Source organism: Gekko japonicus, unplaced genomic scaffold (assembly GCF_001447785.1).
Source record: "Gekko japonicus isolate JY-2015 unplaced genomic scaffold, Gekko_japonicus_V1.1 scaffold516, whole genome shotgun sequence".
Classification (NCBI taxonomy): domain Eukaryota; kingdom Metazoa; phylum Chordata; class Lepidosauria; order Squamata; family Gekkonidae; genus Gekko; species Gekko japonicus.
In genome coordinates, this window is record NW_015172567.1 from 351,233 (window position 1) to 368,909 (window position 17,677).

Genomic DNA, 17,677 nt, shown 5'->3' on the forward strand with positions numbered 1-17,677 from the left:
TGGTGGCAGCGGCCGGGACCATTGGGGGCGGGGGGTGTGGCCTTATGACACATTTCTGGTGATGTCAGGGGGTGTGGCCTTATGACACACTTCCGGTGATGTCAGGGGGTGTGGCATATGCTAATGAGTTATGCTAATGAGTTCCCCTAGCTCTTTTTCTACGAAACGACCCCTGCATTGGGGACATGTTTCCCAAACGTGCAATTTTGTAGGTCCTCGTCAGTTGTCCCATAGCTCAGTTTGTTTCAGTTCCTTAAAAAAAGAAAAGAAGAAGCTCCTGGGAAATTTCAAAATCAAATAAACCACAACTATCAACTTATGTTTTTGAATAAATCACAGTTACATTGCACTGTCTTGACTCCCACCCACCCCCCCCGGCATCGCACCCCGGCATCGCAAGGAATTTCTGAGGTGAATTATATCTGGATGGAGTTTTAATAGAACTATGGTTGTGACCGTTGCTACAGCTGATTTCTGCTTTGTGTGGGCTGATTATTATTATGGGAAGGGAACTGTTGAGGGCTGGAGAGAACAGAAAGAGGAGTGGTGCCCAGCTTTAAGTATCATCAAAAAACCCACAGAAAACAAACCCCACATGATAAAAAATTATTGTTTATACGTTTAGGGCTATTGTTGTCTGAAGAGACTGTTAGCAGCATAACATTCTGTATGTGCATGCGTGCATCTAAAGGGAGATGGTAAGCCTATCAATGCACAAACTACTTAAGTGGTTGTACTGAAACTGGAAAACTGCATAGGCCAAGGATAGCCAGTAGGCAACCCAAAAGCAGCTTTAGCTAGCACCTGCCAAATTTTAACTAGGATACAGTAAAATATTTGGCTGCAGTTTCCCTTGCAGGAAAAGGGGGAAATAATTCAAGTTAGAAGAAACACGCACTCTTTAATCTTGCATCTCTCTTTTTGTATGTTATTTGTACACTTGTGTCCTTTTTGTAGCATGGATGTAGAGGTTTCTTTTTAAATTTGAAATCAAAAGCTTCATTCCTTTTCATGCTATTCATTATTACACATGCTTATTAGCAATATTATATATCATCTTTCATCTTCTCGTGCAGCCCCACATTGGGACTGTGCTTGCACAGGCCAGCCATGGGACGTTTTCTTTCTAGCTCAAAAACTCCAAAGAGGGGCCTGACCTGGATAGCCCAGGCAAGCCCGATCTCGTCAGATCTCGGAAGCTAAGCAGGGCCGACTCTGGCAAGTACTTGGATGGGAGACCTCCGTGGAATACCAGCGGTCGAGAAGACAGGGGCAGCTTTTTTTCAGGCACCGTAGGCGTCAGTCACCAGAGGTCGCCATGACTTCCAGGTGCACACACACTCGCGCACGTACACAAACACATGCACAAATGAAAAAATACAAACAAAAAAAACCCCTCCAAAGAGGGGACACCCCACCCTTTCCCAGAGCCAACACGTGCATGGGATTTCTGCCCAGCATGTCATGTGCTCTCTCAGCAGGCACCCCCTTCCCTCAGTTCCTTTTTTGCCACCACGAGGATTGGAAGCTTTCTAAGCATGCGCCGTTGATTTTATTCACCGTCGTCGTGGATGAAAGAAAGACTCCTTTTTGTCATTGAGGACTTGCTTTGCCCTCCTTTGGGAGTCTTTCGCGGGAGGCAAGCCCCATCGTCCAGGCTCTCCCTGTTTGCTGTGCTTGTGGTCCCTCGTCATGACATCCAAGGCACTGTTTAAAAAATGTCCAAAGTATGGAACAAAGGTGACGCACAGCGACAAGTATGAACTCTGTCTTCTGTGCTTAGGAGAGGCTCACAGTGTTGGATTTTTGCCAGCGCTCCACCCCGAAGGCTCAGCCAGATAGGGCCTCTAGGCTGAAAGCTGCACTGTGGGAGAAGGCGTTGTCCTTGGTTCTGTCTCAGGTTCACTTCCCTCTGCTCTGACTACTGAACCCAGTTCAGGACCCCCATCCGTCCGTTTGGTTCCTACATGCCCGACAATCAGGATGGCTCCGATCCCTCCAAAAAGAGTTGCTTTGGTCCTCGCCAAAAGGCTGGGGATGAATGCTGGCCAGGCTGTGGGCATGCCTGCACACGTTCCATAACTAATGAAGACGATGGTGGGTACGTGGAATGGAACTTATACATGAGTCCTGCTTTACTCCGTATACATTTTCAGTCTTACGAGTTGTGGCCTGAATGAAGGCTGGTTCCTGCCAGATTGGAACAGGGAGGTCAGAAAGCTCTTCCAGGATTGGATATGCAACTATCCCTGGAGTGTTGGAGTAGAGATGACTCAAAATTCTGTCCTTCAAACAGTTATGTGAAGTGGAAACATCAGTGTCAAGACCTTTTGTTTTCTGTTTGTTTCCATTGGCTTTAACGGAAAGCACATTTCTGACTGTGATATCTGTATTTTCCATCCCATTTTGATGAAATACTCCAGGAATATTTGTGCTGCCTAAAGAATCATTCGTGCCAAATCTCAGAAAAATGGGGGAAAGGGCCCTAGTATTTATTTATTTTTATATATATATATATATATGTGTGTGTGTGTGTGTGTGTGTGTGTGTGTAGACAATTGAAGTAAAGGATTGTGACTCTAAATGCTGCAACATCTCGAAAGCTGTTTATCCAATTAGCATGAAACCCATGGAGAATTTTATACTTCCAAGGGGATTTTCACACAGCAGTGCAGGCCGAAGCAGATATGTCACCTCCAGAAGGCAGGCAGAATAACAGGAGAACATTTGGCTGCCCCGATTAAACAGACAGCATCAGTCACTGGGCAATGGCTTGCATTTGGCACCCCCTAGGAAAGCAGGCCACATTAAGTAATGGTTACTGATCCGCATTTGGTCATCCAAAGAAGGCAAGCAGCCTTATGGACCCAGCAGAGGGGAGGTATTTGGGTTAATTCCCCCCCCCCATCCGTTTGGAAACAAGCACACGCCTCTCTTCTGCAGTAGTTTTTATTTTTTAACTTTGATTTGATGTGCCCATTCTCATCTTGCCCTTCAGATCCTGTTTATTAGATATTTGTTGTACTTACACAATGGCAAGCTGATGTACCTACTTGTGAATAAATTGACTTGTGGTTAAGCCCTGGTGTGTACTAGGAAGTGAGCATTGATTCACAACAGCTTTTGCTGGAATAAGCCTTCTTAGTCTTGGAGGTGCTCCACCCTAACCTGGATGGTCCTAACTAGTTTGGTCTTGTCTTATCTCAGAAACTAAGCAGGGTCAGCCCTGGTTAGTATTTGGGTGGGAGACCAGCAAGGAACTCCAGAGTTACTACACAAAGGCAGGCAATGGCAAATCTCCTCTGAACGTCTCTTGCCTTGAAAACTGCTTGGGGTTGTCCTAAGTCAGCTATGACTTTCAGCATTTTTCCTCTACCAAGCTGCCTCACTGGACTTCTCTTTGACCTAGAATTTCAGGAGCTGAAGTTTCTTGTAGACTATCTAGAAAGTAGCTGCTGAAAAACAATTACCTCCTTAATGAGACAGTGACCTGTCTTTTCTTTTTAAAAAAGAACTTCTTGAAAACAGAATGCCAATCACGGAGATTTCCAGGAACAGTACCAATCACACCAATTGTTCTGGGGTTTCTAGAGTACATCAGAGAGAAAATAACTGGTGTCGAACCACCTTTAGTCCTTTTGCAGTTGATATTTTTGTGAAGTTATGGCTCTACAGTACAATTCATGAGACCTTTATCTTTGCGTGGATTCTTAGGAAACACACTAAATATTTTGACTAAACAATGTTCAGGTCATTCTTTTGGAAGGACCCAGGATTCGCATCCCTTGGCTAAAGTGTGGAGGAAATCTTCTCAGAAGATTCTGTTGCAATCTGGGGTGTAGAGAAGAGTCCCTTGAGATAAGCAAAATGGGCAACTTTTTGATGGCAAAACTTTAGAAACAGGATTCACCCTGGAGGGAAAAAAGCAGCACATTTTCTGTGGAAGTCTTCTGAGACACCGTGAATCTTTATGCACACATTAGACCATTATAACAAGGTTTCTGCTCTGTGATGTCCTTATTGGGAAAATTGCCCATTTCTTTCTCAGGCTTCCTCTTCATTTTCATTTTCAGTAAAGTATTTCATATATTTGTGTTATACTGCCACCTTTTGCCCATTAGATAGCAAGTCTCTTGTCTTGTGGGATGCGTGCCAGGATGTGCCCCCCCCCCAACTCCAGCCTGCTTCCTTGATCCTCTTGAAAGAGAACACTTTGATCCAGCCTTGCAAAAATTCTATTCAGTCCAGATAAATAATATTTTTGACAGACATATAATGATATTTTTTCTCCTGATCGTCTGCTGTGAGGCCTACAGCTGGTACATTTTAATGAATGTTTTACATGTTTTGTTTTAAATTCATGCAATGTCCTGTTTGCTCCTTCCTCTTTTTTAAAGAGAGCCAGTGTGGTGTAGTGGCTGGAGTGTGAGACTGGGATCAAGGGGACTCCGGGTTCGAATCCCGACTCCTCCATAGAAACTTGGCTGGGTGACCTTGGGCCAGTCACACACTCTCAGCATAACCTGCCTCAAGGGGGGGGGGGGCTACTGTGAGGATAACTTGGAGGCACAGGGAACGATGGGAGTGGCTTTGGATCCCCCCAGTGGATGTGTATAAGTTCAGTAAATAATTACAGAAAGCCGTTTTGAGCTCGGCTTCTGTCAAGCAAGAGTACATTTTCTGTTTCTCTCGATGAAAAGTATTCCTTCGAAATACATTGAGGTCCCTGAATTTTTTGTGAACAAATAATTTCGTGATTCTATCTACAGTCCCCCCCCCCCCCCCCCCGGCCGCCCTTCATGGCACTGGACTTGGTTTTCTGACTTTACGGTTCTTGTTGTTTTCTTTTGGGATGGTGTTTAAGTAATGGGGGGGGAATCCATACCTCCTTATGAGGTCTGTTTAAAAATGTGATGGTGAGGCAAAAGAGCTTCCAGTTGGAACTTTGCATGGGTCTTGTTTAAACTACACTGCCGCAACCCGTTCAAAGAAATTATTGACGCTTAGGCCTTGGATCTGCTGGAGGATTTCCACAAATGGAAGGGGGCATTTTCACTCCCCCCCCCCAATTCCTGAATAGCCTTTGTCTCCCAGGAGCAGAGTAAGAGGGGTACTTTTGCTTACAGTGGGGAAGGGAGGCAAATAAATTGCACACCACTTAAGGAAAGCCCTTTTTGGCAGTAGAAATCCATCCATGAAAATCCTCCAGTAGATTCAAGATTTAGTTTGCATACCAAGGATCCATTAGTGGTTATATTATCTAATATCTGGGAGATCCAGGTTCAGTTCTACCTCCTCAACTCAGCCTAATCACTTGGTAACCTTGAATTAGTCAGGTTCTCTTACACAGTTGTTAGGATAAAATGGGGAAGGAGGGATTCTCCATCTGCTGCTATGAGCGCCTCGGAAGGGGGGGGGGGCTGAATAAACATATACTAGATAGCGTAAATATCACTTGCAGATATAATGTTGCCATGTCCCCTAAACATGTGCCACTACCTTGCACTGGATTTCAGAATAAACAAAAGTGTTGGGTTGTGCAGAGGCTCCACTTCAGGTATAATTTTGGCTGGCCCTTAAATACTTTTAAGGGAGTGACTACTGGAGTCTGCGGTGGCTCAAGTGGTTAAGACGCTGAACTGCAGGCTATGGAAGGTCAGTAGTTCAGCAGTTCGAGACCCGGGTGCCGCATGATGGAGTGAGCTCCCATCTCTAGTTCCAGCTCCTGCCAACCTAGCAGTTCGAAAGCAAGAAATTGCAAGTAGATAAATAGGGACCACTTCAGTGGGAAGGTAACAGCGTTCCGTGCACCTTGGTGTTTAGTCATGCCGGCAACATGACCACGGAAACGTCTTCGGACAGCGCTGGCTTTTTGGCTTTGAAACGGAGATGAGCACCGCAACCCTAGAGTCGGATTCAACTGGCTTTCGAGCAAGGGAACCTTTACCTTTAATTCCGGCATTGTGCGTCGCCCCCCCCCCCCCCACTATGAACAAGTTTCCAGCTGTGCACCTGTCTTTATCCTGGTTTGCCATTTACATCAGGCTAAAGTTAATGCTCATTCGAGGATGCTCCAAAACTAGTTTTTAGAACCCAGCTGTGAGGTTTCATCAGCATTAGGAGTTTCTTGCAATAAATTGTTGTGTTTTTCTTCATGGTCTCTGGGCATAACACTGACGGGAAGCTTGAGCATGCTCAGAGTCCAGTCGGAGAAACTTCTTTCTCTTCAAATTCCTGACCTACTATAACTTGTATTTTTGTTTATTTTAGGGATGTATCCTTCGTTGTGACCTCATGGTTTAAGCGGGCATAAAGATGAGTATAAGCAGTGATGAGGTCAACTTCCTCGTATATAGATACTTGCAAGAGTCCGGTGAGTATTTGCCCAATGTGACTTCATTTGTCAGGGAATTAACTGAAGGCAAATTTAAATCTGCCACAAACTCACTAGGTGGCCTTATGCTACCCCCACCCCACCCCAAACTTTAACCCTTCTCCCCCCCCCATCCTGAGTTCGTAACAGTGCCACATTGATGTAAAGATGATGTAATTTCAACACTCTGAAATGATTTATTTAAGTATTATTATTGTAGGCTTATTACCTGCTCCACCTTCTCTGGCCTCAAGCTGTTGAAGTAATACAAAACTGGCTTGAGAGTTGTTGGCATTAAGTTTTTGTGTGGTGCTTTCTTCCTTTCTTGGGGAAGAACCATTCCAGAGTCACCAAAGTCGAGACTTTAAGGAGTGGTGGCACCTTCCAAAAAAGCTGAACCAGGAATTTTCTCTAGCGTCACTCTTCCGGAAGCTGTAGCCCTTGTTTGTTTTAAAAGCCTTCCATGTTTTGTTTGCTTAGTTTTTCATCTCTGATTTCATCAGTGGTGAGTTTTAAAAAATATTGGTGTTTCCTGTCTAACATAGAATTGTTTAACCTTAATGCGTATAACTGGTTTTCCCCTCTTTTTGTGGATTGTTTTTTTCTTAATAGAAAATAAGTTGTATGTGTATATGTAAACAAAAAAATAAAAATAATGTAGGGAGACCTCAGCCACCCTGCCAGCGTAGAAGGTACCAGAAGTAGAAACTGTAAGCTATCTTCCAGATATTTAAAGAATTTCACAAGCAACGGAAATGGCAAAAGTAGAAGCGTTTGGAACCTGTGCCCCTTTCCCCCTGCTTCTGTATAATTTGGGGAGAAGAACTTGTGGATCTCGCCCACTGATAAATCAGTGGACTCTAGAACTTCCCCTTTTTATATTTGAGGAGGCATAGAGGCTCTTAAAAGGTAGCCACCATGTGGGCGTGGCTGGTGCCTCTCAAGTTACTTGGATGATGGGTGCCCGCCACAAGCTGGGAAAGGGGTATGGACTCCCTGGCCTTTGTTCACGCCTGGAACATAAGAACATAAGAAGACGCCAATGTTGGATCAGGCCAAAGGCCCATCCAGTCCAACACTCGGTGTCACACAGTGGCCAGAAATACCAGGTGCCATCAGGAGGTCCACCAGTGGGGCCAGGACATTAGAAGCCCTCCCACTGTTGACCCCCCCCCAAGCACCAAGAAGACAGAGCATCCCTTGCCCCAGAGCCCCTATCTATACCTTGTGGCTAATAGCCACTGATGGACCTCTGCTCCATATGCTTATCTCATTCCCTTTTGAAGCCGTCCATGCTTGTAGCCACCACCACTTCCTGTGGCAGGTGTGATTCAAAGTAGCCTTTATTCAGGTCACGGTGCACTGGCAATGCTGTCCCTGCCTTCCAGAGAGGTGGTTGGCCCCACCTTCCCTGCCGGTGAACTCCCTCTCCACTCCTCCATCCACTCCAAAGTACTCCTGACCACTGCCTTTAAGCCTCTTCCCAACATGTGGCCCCATCACTGAATCTTCCTCCGCTGACCTCCTCAAGCCTGGCTCCTCAAGGAGCACTCTCACTCCCAGTTGCTGCTGACACCGCCAGCCAACCTTGGCCCTGCAGCACAGGTGTCCAGGCACACCCTTCCCACTATTGGGGTTGCTGACCAGCCTTTGAGGCTCCACCTCACTCCTGGTCTCCCCGAGGCTTGTCCCAACTGCCACAGAGGTCCTGGTGCCTGCTTTTCTGCCCCTGCTGGGAGTGGGCCTCCCCTGGACCTTCCCTGCTACACAGCACATAAGAAAGGGAACCTCCGCTTCCTTATGAAGGATTAGGTGCTCCTCATGACCTGCTTCTCCTGAACTGGTCGGGATTTGTTTCCGTGAGTTATTCTTCCAGGGTAAGCCGTTCCTGATTTAGCCTGGGGCTTGGCCAAACATTCTAGTGTTCAAAGCAAAAAGATCAACTCATAAAGAGCTAAGGGCTCCTTGACCCCCCCTCTGTGATTAAAGTAAATATATTCAGTAGCACCATTGTTATCCCTGGGTGGGGTTCACTGTGAAAAGTTCAAGATTGTAAGACTGTGTGCATCTGGAGTGTCTTAGAATTCCTTGTTATGTTTATGGCATTGTTGCTGTGGACAGGCATTCGGACTTTAGCTAATGAAATCGCTGAACAAAAAGACTATTTTTTTCTTACTGTCGGTATTATAATACATCTGATTTCTTTTTTTAAAAAAAAGGAAGGACAACCAAGAATTGCTATATGTCTTTGGAAGTGTTCTTGGTAATTTCTGGCATCTGTACAGTCTGCTGTTCACAGCTGCACAAGTTAGCAGCAGGGGATGGGGAGATGGTGATAGTGGTGGAGAAGAGGGAGAGTAAGATGATGTCAGTGACAGGGATTTTATCCAACCAGAATGCTTAAAGGATGTTCCCACCAGAGCAGACTTTGGTAATGGGTCTGTCTGTGCACAGTGTTCTGCCATTTGTTGTGCTGTTTCAGTGGTTTAGGGAAAAACTCTGATCCGGGTTCTGTATAAGCTAGCAATGTAGTAGAATTTTCCTGCCTTGCATGCAATACATTCATCTCACTGAGACCTGGCAAATACAGATTCCCATTCTCTAGCTTATTTTGCTCTTAACAATTGTTGCTGCTGTACTTTGGGTGTGAGAGGGTATGATTTGCTGCAGTGTATATGTGAGTGTGTGTTGCTATTTAAATAAGGGTTTGATGTCCCTTTCCATTCCCTTTCTTTTAGGGCCAGCTGTAGTGCAGGATCTGTTATAACGTCTTAAGCTCGTGCAGTGTACACCAGTAGTGAGTTGTGGGGCTGTCAAATGCAAGTCTCTGTGCCCACTCTTCCACACCACCTTTGTCTGCTTTTGGGGAGTGGCTGGCTGCCTCCCTGTGCTTGCCCTGCCAGGGTTTTAATTGAGTACAAAAATTCAGCAAAAGAGGGAGGGATCCAGTTCCAGAGAATTTCTTTCCAGTTGGATGGAACTGTCGTGAATGGAAATGTGTTCCCCATTAATGCCAGTAGAAATGACATTTTTCAAAAATGTAGAAAGCACAACTAAAGCAGCACACACACATACAGACAGAAATTGCAGACCCCTAGTTGTTAGGACAATAGTTCTGTTAGGACATGCGTTGCAGGCCCTAAAATCAAGCGGTCCAAAAAAAGCCGGATTCCAGAATCCTTTATTTGCATTGTTGGTTATTTTGCAGATTTATTCTATTTTGGACAGCCTCAAGAGAGGGGCAAAGTACTGACATAGGTCCTAAATTTAGACCCTGAATTACTAGATCCTAAATTACTAGAAATCTTATTTAGCTAGCAGGGATTTCATCTGCCATTACCTACACATTTTTTTTCACCCATATCTTTGCATCCAAAGGAGTAAAACAACGTTTTAAAATATGGATGTTATTTCCCCCCACCCCCGCCAGAATTTGGTGCTCAGCACAGCCTCGCTGTCAAAGATAGTAGTTGAATGCTGAGTTCTACTGGCCTGAAACCTTATCTCGATGATTAACATCAGTTAACCAGTGGTATTTGGAAGAAAGGGTTCACTAGTGTTCTTACAGTTTGGGGGTAGACTTGCCAACTAGGAATCATTCCAAATGAGCCTTTCTCTGTTCTCACAATTTTAGACCTTATCAGTGGCCTGGAGCCAGTTTGATTTTCTAGACACCAACTCGTTATCTCAGGTAGTTAGTTGCAACACTTGGCACAATTTGTTACACTTCTCGTTTTGGGCAGCTGTTCTTGTTTCATGGACGCTTGGAACCCCGGGGCAAGTCAACCCCCGCTTCACCAGACTTTTTCCTCTGTGCCAGATGTCCTCTGTTTTGAAGGTAGAAGCCTGGTGTGCTTTACACGTTTTATGCAAGTGTGAAAATGCTCCTCCTGTCAAGCGCTCTGAGGCTTGAAGCAATCAGTCCAGTTTTATAGCTGAATGCCAAAGAGCTTTAGAAAACTCATGAAAGGCTATAAGAGTTGGATACAGGGAACTTTTTATAAATGAAAATATCTATATGGATGCCTTTTACTGCACTTGCTTTAATTATTTTCTGAGTTTAAACTTCTACTTTTCCTGATTCAGACAGAAGACTATCTGGGATACAATCATCAGCATTTTGTATCCAAATTACCAGTTTCTCAATGAACTTTTTTAGAGCTGCATAAATAGCCCAATATAACATATCACAGCAACCTTTTTTTTCTTTTTCTTTCCCAATTGATCGAACTGCACAGATGCAAAAGCGTGGGCTAATTGGAACTTTCCGATAGCGACCTTCAAGGAATTGAAAGCATATTGTTTGAAATCGCAGTGCAGAGAGGAGGAAGGCAGATCATTAAAATAGCTCCCTAGATTAAATTATCGCATGCACTAGAGTGAAGCTTGAACCAGAATTCTTAGAACTTTAATGAGTGACAGTAGACCCTTGAGTCTCATAGACCCGTGCAGGCCCCTTCATTCAGGATGGATTACTGTGAAACTGGGTTTTGTTTTGTTTTTTGCCTTTAGCTGGCCATGAGTAATTCTGGCTATGCTTCAGGCTCCGATTTTCAGCTCCAGACACCTTTCAGGGACTCTGAACTTTTTAGGTAGACCCCAGCTGGGCCCTGACACCTTCTAAGCTCTGATCTCCTGCAGAATGCCCTTTGGGAGCAATATTTTTTAGGGGGGGAAGGAAACCACTTAGTTTTTCTTCTTCCTCTACATCGCTTCCATAACCATCATGCTGTCTGACTCTGCCAAAATTGGAAAATGCGTTTGTTCTGTCTCTCGGCGGCAAGAAAACGAGTCAGTCAGGCTCCTGAAAGCTCCTTCCGATGGGTCAGTTTCAAGCAAGCATTGCTTTGAGGGAGCCTGGTTTGAAAAGTGAAGCCGTCTTTTCAGGGGACGACCGCCACGGGTCTGCCGCAGTAAATCGAGGAGGGTCTCCAGGATAAATCAGCAGCGGTGCCCGCGTAACCACAATTCATTAGTGCTCCTAAGACCAGCATACAGGAGGGAACTGAGCACGCATACACATTCTTTCCACTAATGGTTGAAAAGAGGCCTTTGGCACAGCTGGACTTGGCAGTGTACAGTCTTAACAGCCTAGCTACCTGAAAGATCTTTAATCACGTTTCCCTGCCTGCTTTTAATATATATTTCACTGAGTCTGTGTGCTCCGGGGCTGTATCTCAGCAGGGTAGTGTAATACTCCTGTAACAAAGTTTACATGCCCTGCCTGTCCTGACCTGGATGGCCCAGGCTAGTCTGATCCCGTCAGATCCTGGAAGCGAAGAAGGGTCAGCCCCCGATAGTATTTCGATGGGAGACCACCAAAGAAGTCCAGGTTTGCTGCGCAGAGGCAGACAAACCATGTCTCTTTGTCTCTTGACTTGAAATCTTCGAAGCTAACAGGGACCCAGTTAGTACTTGGATGGGAGATCACCAAGGAAGTCCGGGTTCGCTGCACAGAGGCAGGCAATGGCAAACCTCCTCTCCTGCCTTGAAAACCCTGCAGGTCAGCTGCTACTCAATGGCACTTTCCACCTCCACTCCTCTGCCTGATGCTCCCTGCATAGGAAAGCCACAAAACCATAGAAGGTTGCATGCAGCCTTGAAATACACCACTATACTACTCATGTTTACATTACGGCAGACAGAATATGCCCTCCACATTGCAGCTTTTACATGAATGACAGGCCTGGTCCATAGTTAGAACCTCCAGCTGTGGATGGGCTGCGGCTTTAGAAGTCTGCATCCAGACATGTGGGGATGGGCAGTCTAAGAGCAGCCCTGTCCACGCTTGAGCAGTAGATTGCTTGGACTGGGAAAGACTTAGAAGCTTTGTACGTTCAGGTGGGACTCTGCTGGTTCCCTATATTTTATTTTATTTTTATGTTGAGATTTCGATTCCGCCCTCCCCAAAGTAAGCTTGGGGCGGATCACAGAAAAACGAGTTCAAGGCTCGTTACAGTAAAATCACATTAAAATCATTAAAACGATAAACAATAAATGCACAGGTAGTGATAATTTCATATAAATCTGTTGGGGCCGCAAGGTGGAATCAAATGGGCCCTTTCAATGGGTTGGGAATTCGAGTGGGAGGGGGTCACCTGACCCCCGCTGAGCTGCTAGCCACGGTGCCCTTATTTGAGTATGTCCAGTGCTGGTGCTGAAGCCCAGCTGAGAGTGGCCCAGCAGTAGTTGCAGGAGCTGTGTTTTTTGTGCACTGAGGTTGCAGGTTTGATCCTTTATATCATGGGGATAAAAGATCTAAAGTAGCAGGTCCTGGGAAAACACCATCTGTGCTTGACAACCTGGAGAGTTGAGGAGAGAGTTCCTGAGCTTTTGTTGTTGTTCAGTCACACAGTCGAGTCCGACTCTTCGCGACCCCATGGACCAGATCATGCCAGGCCTTCCTGTCTTCCGCCGTCCTCTGAAGTTGGCTCAATTTCATGTTCGTTGCATCTATGACAGTGTCTAACCATCTCATCCTTTGCCGTCCCCGTCTTCTTTGACCTTCAATCTTTCCCAGCATCAGGGTCTTCTCCAGGGAGTGCTCCCTTCTCATTTGGTGGCCCAAGTATTTGAGCTTCAGTTTCATTATCTGGCCTTCCAGGGAACAGTCAGGGGTGATTTCATCTGGGATTGACTGATTTGATCTTCTTGCAGTCCAAGGGACTCTCAAGAGTCTTCTCCAGCACCATAGTTCAAAAGAATCTATTATTCGGCGCTCGGCCTTCCTTATAGGCCAACTCTCACAGCCATACATGACTACTTGGAATACCATTGCTTTGACCATGCGGACTTTGAAGTTAAATAGGCCTTAGAAAGCATTACTAACAACAAAGCTAGTGGAGGTGATGGTATCCCAGCTGAGCTATTCTAAGTCTTAAAAGATGATGCTGTTAAAGTGATGCACTCAAATGTTGGCTCAGTTTTGGAGAAGTAGAATTTCATGAAACATTGAAGCCAATGAAAAAGAACAAAAAAATGGACATAATGGGGAAAATTTAAATATATGCAGTACCTACTTTCCTGTCAAACCAAAAGTCGCTTTAACAACATGAAATGCAGCCCTTATAACTTACTTAGCATATAAAACTGTATGAACTAGGATATTTTTGGAATGTTAGAGTATAAATTCCTTAGTTTAGACAAGGAAGACTGCAAATATACCCAATGCTGAAGTTGAGAGAGAGAGCTGGAAAATGCTGCTTGTTATACTACCTTAGTACATTTTACTTATTCCAAAAGGGAAAATAATGTTTTCAGGAATTCTCTTCAGTGCACTTCTGTTTTTTTCTGATGGAAGAATTGAATGCCGTACATTTTTAATCCTGTATATATGAGTCTTTCCAAGCCTTAATGTCCAGACAAGAGGCCTTGTTCCAGTTTTTGCTGTTTGGGGAAATCAGGTTTTTTATTCCCTTGAGTAGGGTCTGGCTCCATTGTGTCCTATAATGGATAATCAATTTGGAGGTATCTGGGGCTCTTGGGGGGGACTGTTTTTTAGGTAGAGGTCCAGTTCTCCTCAAACCCCCCCCCCCCAAGTTTCAAAAAGATTGGATGAAGGGGCCCAATTGTATGGGCCTCAGAAGGAAGTACCCCCATCCTCCATGGTTTCAAACGGAGAGGGAAATGCCTTGTGGGCTTAAGCAGTAATCTCTGCACTGCCTATTAAAATGTTGTGTGCCAGCTCCCCCTAGTGCAGCTTAGAGGGAACTATGGTGAAGGATGATCTCTAGGAACCTCCAAGGTATGCTGTAAGGCCAGTCTAGTTCAGGAATCAGGTGTCTGTTTTCAGAATGTATATATTTTCTTCCAAACACAGGATTGGAGTTGTTTTTAAAGCAAAAATATACAAAGCCCCAACCAGAGGATATGTATTGTCAGTTATCAAATAGTAAAAACAAGGGGCGGGACCCGCGATACTTGCGGGGGGGGGGAGCTGCACACTTATCAGGCAGAGGAGGAAGCAGCAGGAGGAGGTAAGCTCCCCCCCCAACACCCTTGGCTCCGAAGCGAGGCCCGGCGGCTGCAAGCCACTCGGGCCTCGCTGGTCTCTCCCCCCCCGGCTCCGAAGCGGCGGCGGCGGCAAGGCAGTTTGCAGAGAGTTCCCTGCGCACGCGCAGTGGACACTCTGTTACTTTGGGGGGGATTTAAGTATTCCCCCGATATTTTTTCCAACTTTTCAGATTTTTGTGCACACCTGGGGACTGCCCCAAGTGTGCACGAAAATCTCCCTCCCCCCCAGGTGCCCCCGATGCGTGGAAATAAGTATCCGCACGCAAGGGGGCGCCTTCACTATTAGTATATAGATTCTGTTGAAACTTGTGTGTGTGTGTGGGGGGGACACCACTGCAGTATTTCAAAAAGTCAGCAAGGCAGAGTGAATATAGATATCTCAATGTGTGAGAAAATAAAGCACCACACTGGGCTGGGGTTACTCTTGGGATAAGAGCCGAATGTGCTTTCTGCCCTTTGAGACTCCAGTCATTTCCGAAGCCCACCTGTTTGTAGCCCCCATCCTGGTTTTTGCCTCGTGATCACTCTCCCATTGCCACTTGCCGTATTTGTGAAATTATTTTTTTCCCATCCTCATTATGCATGCAATGTCTTAGTTCCTGCTGCCCATGAGCAACAGTTTATAATGTCCCCAAAGGGAAAATTTCTGACATCCTTAACAACACATGAAGGGAAAGCATAACAGCTTTGGAGGAATCTCTTCGACGCAATGAATTTACCTTTTTTGAAAAGCAACTCAATAACATATTAGCATCCACTAATCCTAATTCTCCTATTTACAATTTTATAATTGTTTCACCCTTCAAGCTAGCATACAGGACTAATGTGTGCTTGGCGCCGGAGCACGTGCACAATTAAAATGCTTTGTCTTGGAAGTTAATTCTCACCCGCCGCATAGACCTATTCTCCCTTGCCCTGTGCAATTTTTGAAGAAATGAAGGAAATGAATCTCATTGTCTCGACAGAGCTTTGAGGTTAGTTTAAAAGACTTGACCAGTGTTTAAGAAGGAACTGAGGATTGCTTCCCTGGGTAGCAGTGGTGCTGGAGTCAAATATGTGTTACTGCTGTCGGAGGGAATATTCTCTTCTATGGCCTTTGGCTGGTGCAGTGTGATAAATCTTAAATACTGAGAGGAGATTGAAACATTTAGCAGACTCAGGTGTGACAGACAGGTTGGGTTCCGCCTCTCCCTAAGAGCGACCAACGAGAGCTGACGGAATGTTAGTGATAGACAGTTGGAGAGCAGTTGGGGAGGGGGCGGGGTGTGTCTCAGTGGAGCTGGGGGTGGAGAGCCGCTTAAAGGTAGATGGGAAAGAAAAGTCAGTTTGTAACAGAAGATCCCCAAATGCTGGAACAGGAAGGCAGTTCTGAAGTTCAATGGAAATGAAACATTGTAACCTTTGCCTTACTTTCCCGTTCCCTTCAAACCATAAATAAAAGGCAGCTCCTTGTTTGTTTAACCCTGTGGGCCACCTGTCTCCAGGAAAGAAACACACAGGCACGCTCCAGTGAAGTTCTTGGTCTCTGTATGAGTTAGGATATGAATAATTGGTAGCGGGGTGTAAATGAAGCAGGGTTTGAGCTTCCAGCCCCAACAACGCTGTGGAGAGTTTGAGTGAGGGCCTGTTATTAAGGGGGGGGGGGACTTGGCTACCCGCCAGGCCGATGTCTCTGTGAGTGAGAGGCAGGACCTGAGAGGGGGAATGGTCATAGCTCTCTAGAGATTTTAAAAGAAATGAGAAGAGTAGTGACGTGTGACGGCCTGACCTACTTGTCACCCTGAACCTGAGAGAAAGGTGTAGAGGGTGGTAGGCAACCTGTGTGAGTGGCGAAGGGTCTCACCCCAAGTGATACAGTCGCTCCCAGGACTGGACCATTTCAGAATGCAGGTGCAGTTTGGAGTGAAAAAGAAAGCCGACTGAGGACAAGACATCTGTGGCTCTGAGCCTGGTTTGCTTTTATGCTCAAGAGAAGGAAGGAGCATGTGATGAGGGGACAAGAGAAGCTGGGAGAGGTTAAGCCTCATTTCAGTGCTTGTAGCCAGGCTGGATTTGTCCTCTGCCTCCCAAGTCAGGATTCTAAACAGGGTTTTGGAGGTTACAGAGCTCTGGTGATTGATTAACTGGCAACAATGGGATGGGAGAAGGGGATGAAGGCACAGCCCCAAGGATTCCCTTTATAACAGGTAGTGGTTTGTCGTTATGGGTGCAGCCAGCCATGTGGTGCCGGAAGATGGGACCTCAGTTGATCCTGGGTGGGTTGGTGGATGGTCAAAAGTGCAGTGATTATGTCAGACAAGTTTTTTGCATAGGTGTAGATAGCTAAGTGAGGTGGACTGTAAGAACCTATAATGAAATAAGTATAAAATCCTGACATTATCAAACTGCCAACTTTGAATTTATTCCTTGATGGCCAGTGAGTCCGTTTGTGTAGCGGAAAGACCACACAACAGGGATCGACCTCTGCCTCCCTCATCACCTACCACAACCATCCATCCTCCAAAGGGTATAGAAAAGTGGTGTTCGGGGAGGGCGGGATGACAGTTTGGGTGCGGGGCCCAACCAAGTAACTTTTTCTCCGTGTGGATGAGCACACCCTTATAACCTCCCCCTTGTCTCTAGGGTTTTCTCATTCAGCATTCACCTTTGGTATTGAGAGCCATATCAGCCAGTCTAACATCAACGGTGCTCTGGTGCCCCCGGCTGCTTTGATCTCCATCATCCAGAAAGGTCTGCAGTATGTAGAGGCAGAAGTCAGTATTAATGAGGTAAGAAGATCTCCTGTTGCCCTGCATATATGAGCATTGCATGTTGTGGTCTTTGTCACGTTGTGGGGCAAGACTAGCCGCTGCCCCCCCCTTCCCGTCGCTTCCACCACTTTGGGTAAGACCCAGCCCCCCCACATACACACACATACACACACACGGGCTACCCTAAGCCAGCCTCAAAGGGGTGTCACTCAGTAGCATTTCAAATGGTCAGATTGATGGGTGAGGGCTTGTACAGACTCTCTCAAGTTAAAACAAGCTTTATTTCTACAAGGCACAAATTCAGGGTATTGCAAAGGACAGTATCTAGGTGCACTAAGTAAAATAAACAAAAAGACAGTTGCTAAATGCTTACAATCCATCTTACATCTGGTCTCTGGCAGTTGCAGAAAGCCCCCATTCCTGGTACATCTGCAGTCCTCTTTATCATCATTCTCTTCTGTCATCTTTCATGGTTAAAAATGCACTCAACTACAGACCCAAGTGATTCTTATTCTCTCTCACGCTCTACCCCCCCCCACAC

At 45.7% G+C, this 17,677-nt stretch overlaps 1 protein-coding gene across 1 annotated transcript in view; it reads left to right on the forward strand.

The window, feature by feature from the left end:
• Nucleotides 1-17,677, forward strand: part of TBL1XR1 (transducin (beta)-like 1 X-linked receptor 1) — a 149,596-nt gene that overhangs the window by 89,182 nt on the left and 42,737 nt on the right. The window contains exons 2-3 of the mRNA XM_015421333.1: nucleotides 6,271-6,373; nucleotides 17,009-17,154. Of these exons, the coding sequence (XP_015276819.1) occupies nucleotides 6,316-6,373; nucleotides 17,009-17,154 (204 nt within the window). The 5' untranslated portion in view covers nucleotides 6,271-6,315. The remainder of the gene's footprint in view (nucleotides 1-6,270; nucleotides 6,374-17,008; nucleotides 17,155-17,677) is intronic.